The 5,617-nt window shown below is 39.3% G+C and overlaps 1 protein-coding gene across 1 annotated transcript; it reads left to right on the plus strand.

Moving 5' to 3' along the window:
- Nucleotides 1–245: 245 nt before the first annotated feature.
- LOC126095443 (uncharacterized) lies at nucleotides 246–785 on the plus strand. Its single transcript, XM_049910236.1, has one exon. It carries the CDS (start codon nucleotides 246–248, stop codon nucleotides 783–785), a length of 540 nt encoding a protein of 179 aa, XP_049766193.1.
- Nucleotides 786–5,617: the final 4,832 nt, after the last annotated feature.

Raw genomic sequence — 5,617 nt, forward strand, 5'->3', positions numbered from 1 at the left:
ACGCAAATATGGGAAAAAAGCAATGATGGGAAAAACGCAATGATGGGAAATCGCAATGATGGGAAAAAAGCAATGATGGGAAAAACGCAATGATGGGAAAAACACAATGATGGGAAAAACGCAATGATGGGAAAAACGCAATGATGAGAAAAACGCTATGATGGGAAAAACGCAATGATGGGAAAAACGCAGAGATGGGAAAAACGCAGAGATAGGAAAAATGAAGAGATGGGAAAAACGAAGAGATGGGAAAAACGCAGAGATGGGAAAAACGCAGAGATGGGAAAAACGCAGAGATGGGAAAAACGCAGAGATGGGAAAAACGCAGAGATGGGAAAAACGCAGAGATGGGAAAAACGCAAAGGCGGGAAAATGCAGAGATGGGAAAACCGCAGAGATGGGAAAAACGCAAAGATGGGAAAAACGCAAAGATGGGAAAGACGCAAAGGTGGGAAAAACGCAAAGATGGGAAAAACGCAAAGATGGGAAAAACGCAAAGATGGGAAAAACGCAAAGATGGGAAAAACGCAAAGATGGGAAAAACGCAAAGATGGGAAAAACGCAAAGATGGGAAAAACGCAAAGATGGGAAAAACGCAAAGATGGGAAAAACGCAAAGATGGGAAAAACGCAAAGATGGGAAAAACGCAGAGATGGGAAAAACGCAGAGATGGGAAAAACGCAGAGATGGGAAAAACGCAGAGATGGGAAAAACGCAAAGATGGGAAAAGATGGGAAAAACGTAAAGATGGTAAAAACGCAGAGATGGGAAAATCGCAAATATAGGAAAAACGCAAATATTTCGAAGAGAAACTTGTGGCACAACTTCTCAAGAGGAAAGGAACAGTTGGTAGGACATAGTCTGTAGCATCAAGAGTTCACGAAATTTTGGACAAATGCAAATATGGGAAAAACGCAAATATGGGAAAAACGCAAATATGGGAAAAACGCAAATATGGGAAAAACGCAAATATGGGAAAAACGCAAATATGGAAAAAAGGCAAATATGGGAAAAACGCAAATATGGGAAAAAGGCAAATATGGGAAAAACGCAAATATGGGAAAAACGCAAATATGGGAAAAACGCAAATATGGGAAAAACGAAAGTATGGGAAAAACGAAAGTATGGGAAAAACGAAAGTATGGGAAAAACGCAAACATGGGAAAAAAGCAAACATGGGAAAAAAGCAAACATGGGAAAAAAGCAAACATGGGAATATCGCAGAAATGGGAATATCGCAGAAATGGGAAAAACGCAGAAATGGGAAAAACGCAAACATGAGAAAAAAGCAAACATGTAAAGACGCAAACATGGGAAAAACGGAATCATGGGAAAAACGCAGACATGGGAAAAACGCAGACATGGGAAACACGCAGACATGGGAAAAACGCAGACATGGGAAAAACGCAGACATGGGAAAAACGCAGACATGGGAAAAACGCAGACATGGGAAAAGCGCAAACATGGGAAAAACGCAAATATTTCGAAGAGAAACTTGTGGCACAACTTCACAATAGGAAAGAATCAGTTGGTAGGACATAGTCCGTAGCATCAAGAGTTCACGAAATTTTGGACAAACGCAAATATGGGAAAAACGCAAATATGGGAAAAACGCAAATATGGGAAAAACGCAAATATGGGAAAAACGCAAATATGGGAAAAACGCAAATATGGGAAAAAGGCAAATATGGGAAAAACGCAAATATGGGAAAAACGCAAATATGGGAAAAACGCAAATATGGGAAAAACGCAAATATTGGAAAAACGCAAATATGGGAAAAACGCAAATATGGGAAAAACGCAAATATGGGAAAAACGCAAATATGGGAAAAACGCAAATATGGGAAAAACGCAATGATGGGAAAAACGCAATGATGGGAAAAACGCAATGATGGGAAAAACGCAATGATGGGAAAAACGCAATGATGGGAAAAACGCAATGATGGGAAAAACGCAATGATGGGGAAAACGCAATGATGGGAAAAACGCAATGATGGGAAAAACGCAATGATGGGAAAAACGCAATGATGGGAAAAACGCAATGATGGGAAAAACGCAATGATGGGAAAAACGCAATGATGGGAAACACGCAATGATGGGAAAAACGCAATGATGGGAAAAACGCAATGATGGGACAAACGCAATGATGGGAAAAACGCAATGATGGGAAAAACGCAAATATGGGAAAAACGCAAATATGGGAAAAACGCAAATATGGGAAAAACGCATATATGGGAAAAACGCAAATATGGGAAAAACGCAAATATGGGAAAAACGCAAAAATGCGAAAAACGCAAAAATGCGAAAAACGCAAAAATGCGAAAAACGCAAAAATGCGAAAAACGCAAAAATGCGAAAAACGCAAATATGGGAAAAACGCAAATATGGGAAAAACGAAAATATGGGAAAAACGCAAACATGGGAAAAACGAAAGTATGGGAAAAACGAAAGTATGGGATAAACGCGAACATGGGAAAAAAGCAAACATGGGAAAAAAGCAAACATGGGAAAAAAGCAAACATGGGAATATCGCAGAAATGGGAATATCGCAGAAATGGGAAAAACGCAGAAATGGGAAAAACGCAAACATGAGAAAAAAGCAAACATGTAAAGACGCAAACATGGGAAAAACGGAATCATGGGAAAAAACGCAGACATGGGAAAACGCAGACATGGGAAACACGCAGACATGGGAAAAGCGCAGACATGGGAAAAACGCAGACATGTGAAAAACGCAGACATGGGAAAAACGCAGACATGGGAAAAACGCAGACATGGGAAAAGCGCAAACATGGGAAAAACGCAAATATTTCGAAGAGAAACTTGTGGCACAACTTCACAATAGGAAAGAATCAGTTGGTAGGACATAGTCCGTAGCATCAAGAGTTCACGAAAATTTGGACAAACGCAAAAATGGGAAAAACGCAAATATGGGAAAAACGCAAATATGGGAAAAACGCAAATATGGGAAAAACGCAAATATGGGAAAAACGCAAATATGGTAAAAACGCAAATAATGGAAAACGCAAATATGGGAAAAACGGAAATATGGGAAAAACGCTAATATGGGAAAAACGCAAATATGGGAAAAACGCAAATATGGGAAAAACGCAAATATGGGAAAAACGCAAATATGGGAAAAACGCAAATATGGGAAAAACGCAATGATGGGAAAAACGCAATGATGGGAAAAACGCAATGATGGGAAAAACGCAATGATGGGAAAAACGCAATGATGGGAAAAACGCAATGATGGGAAAAACGCAATGATGGGAAAAACGCAATGATGGGAAAAACGCAATGATGGGAAAAACGCAATGATGGGAAAAACGCAAAGATGGGAAAGAGGCAAAGGTGGGAAAAACGCAAAGATGGGAAAAACGCAAAGATGGGAAAAACGCAAAGATGGGAAAAACGCAAGGATGGGAAAAACGCAAAGATGGGAAAAACGCAAAGATGGGAAAAACGCAAAGATGGGAAAAACGCAAAGATGGGAAAAACGCAAAGATGGGAAAAATGTAGAGATGGGAAAAACGCAGAGATGGGAAAAACGCAGAGATGGGAAAAATGCAGAGATGGGAAAAACGCAAAGATGGGAAAAGATGGGAAAAACGTAAAGATGGTAAAAACGCAGAGATGGGAAAAACGCAAATATAGGAAAAACGCAAATATTTCGTAGAGAAACTTGTGGCACAACGTCTCAAGAGGAAAGGAACAGTTGGTAGGACATAGTCTGTAGCATCAAGAGTTCACGAAATTTTGGACAAATGCAAATATGGGAAAAACGCAAATATGGGAAAAACGCAAATATGGGAAAAACGCAAATATGGGAAAAACGCAAATATGGGAAAAACGCAAATATGGGAAAAACGCAAATATGGGAAAAACGCAAATATGGGAAAAACGCAAATATGGGAAAAAGGCAAATATGGGAAAAACGCAAATATGGGAAAAAGGCAAATATGGGAAAAACGCAAATATGGGAAAAACGAAAATATGGGAAAAACGCAAATATGGGAAAAACGAAAGTATGGGAAAAACGAAAGTATGGGAAAAACGAAAGTATGGGAAAAACGCAAACATGGGAAAAAAGCAAACATGGGAAAAAAGCAAACATGGGAAAAAAGCAAACATGGGAATATCGCAGAAATGGGAATATCGCAGAAATGGGAAAAACGCAGAAATGGGAAAAACGCAAACATGAGAAAAAAGCAAACATGTAAAGACGCAAACATGGGAAAAACGGAATCATGGGAAAAACGCAGACATGGGAAAAACGCAGACATGGGAAACACGCAGACATGGGAAATACGCAGAGATGGGAAAAACGCAGACATGGGAAAAACGCAGACATGGGAAAAACGCAGACATGGGAAAAACGCAGACATGGGAAAAGCGCAAACATGGGAAAAACGCAAATATTTCGAAGAGAAACTTGTGGCACAACTTCACAATAGGAAAGAATCAGTTGGTAGGACATAGTCCGTAGCATCAAGAGTTCACGAAATTTTGGACAAACGCAAATATGGGAAAAACGCAAATATGGGAAAAACGCAAATATGGGAAAAACGCTAATATGGGAAAAACGCAAATATGGGAAAAACGCAAATATGGGAAAAACGCAAATATGGGAAAAACGCAAATATGGGAAAAACGCAAATATGGGAAAAACGCAAATATTGGAAAAACGCAAATATGGGAAAAACGCAAATATGGGAAAAACGCAAATATGGGAAAAACGCAAATATGGGAAAAACGCAAATATGGGAAAAACGCAATGATGGGAAAAACGCAATGATGGGAAAAACGCAATGATGGGAAAAACGCAATGATGGGAAAAACGCAATGATGGGAAAAACGCAATGATGGGAAAAACGCAATGATGGGGAAAACGCAATGATGGGAAAAACGCAATGATGGGAAAAACGCAATGATGGGAAAAACGCAATGATGGGAAAAACGCATTGATGGGAAAAACGCAATGATGGGAAAAACGCAATGATGGGAAAAACGCAATGATGGGAAAAACGCAATGATGGGAAACACGCAATGATGGGAAAAACGCAATGATGGGATAAACGCAATGATGGGACAAACGCAATGATGGGAAAAACGCAATGATGGGAAAAACGCAAATATGGGAAAAACGCAAATATGGGAAAAACGCAAATATGGGAAAAACGCAAATATGGGAAAAACGCAAATATGGGAAAAACGCAAATATGGGAAAAACGCAAATATGGGAAAAACGCAAAAATGCGAAAAACGCAAAAATGCGAAAAACGCAAAAATGCGAAAAACGCAAAAATGCGAAAAACGCAAATATGGGAAAAACGCAAATATGGGAAAAACGAAAATATGGGAAAAACGCAAACATGGGAAAAACGAAAGTATGGGAAAAACGAAAGTATGGGAAAAACGAAAGTATGGGAAAAACGCAAACATGGGAAAAAAGCAAACATGGGAAAAAAGCAAACATGGGAAAAAAGCAAACATGGGAATATCGCAGAAATGGGAATATCGCAGAAATGGGAAAAACGCAGAAATGGGAAAAACGCAAACATGAGAAAAAAGCAAACATGTAAAGACGCAAACATGGGAAAAACGGAATCATGGG

Source organism: Schistocerca cancellata, chromosome 8, assembly GCF_023864275.1.
Source record: "Schistocerca cancellata isolate TAMUIC-IGC-003103 chromosome 8, iqSchCanc2.1, whole genome shotgun sequence".
Taxonomy (NCBI): Eukaryota; Metazoa; Arthropoda; class Insecta; order Orthoptera; family Acrididae; genus Schistocerca; species Schistocerca cancellata.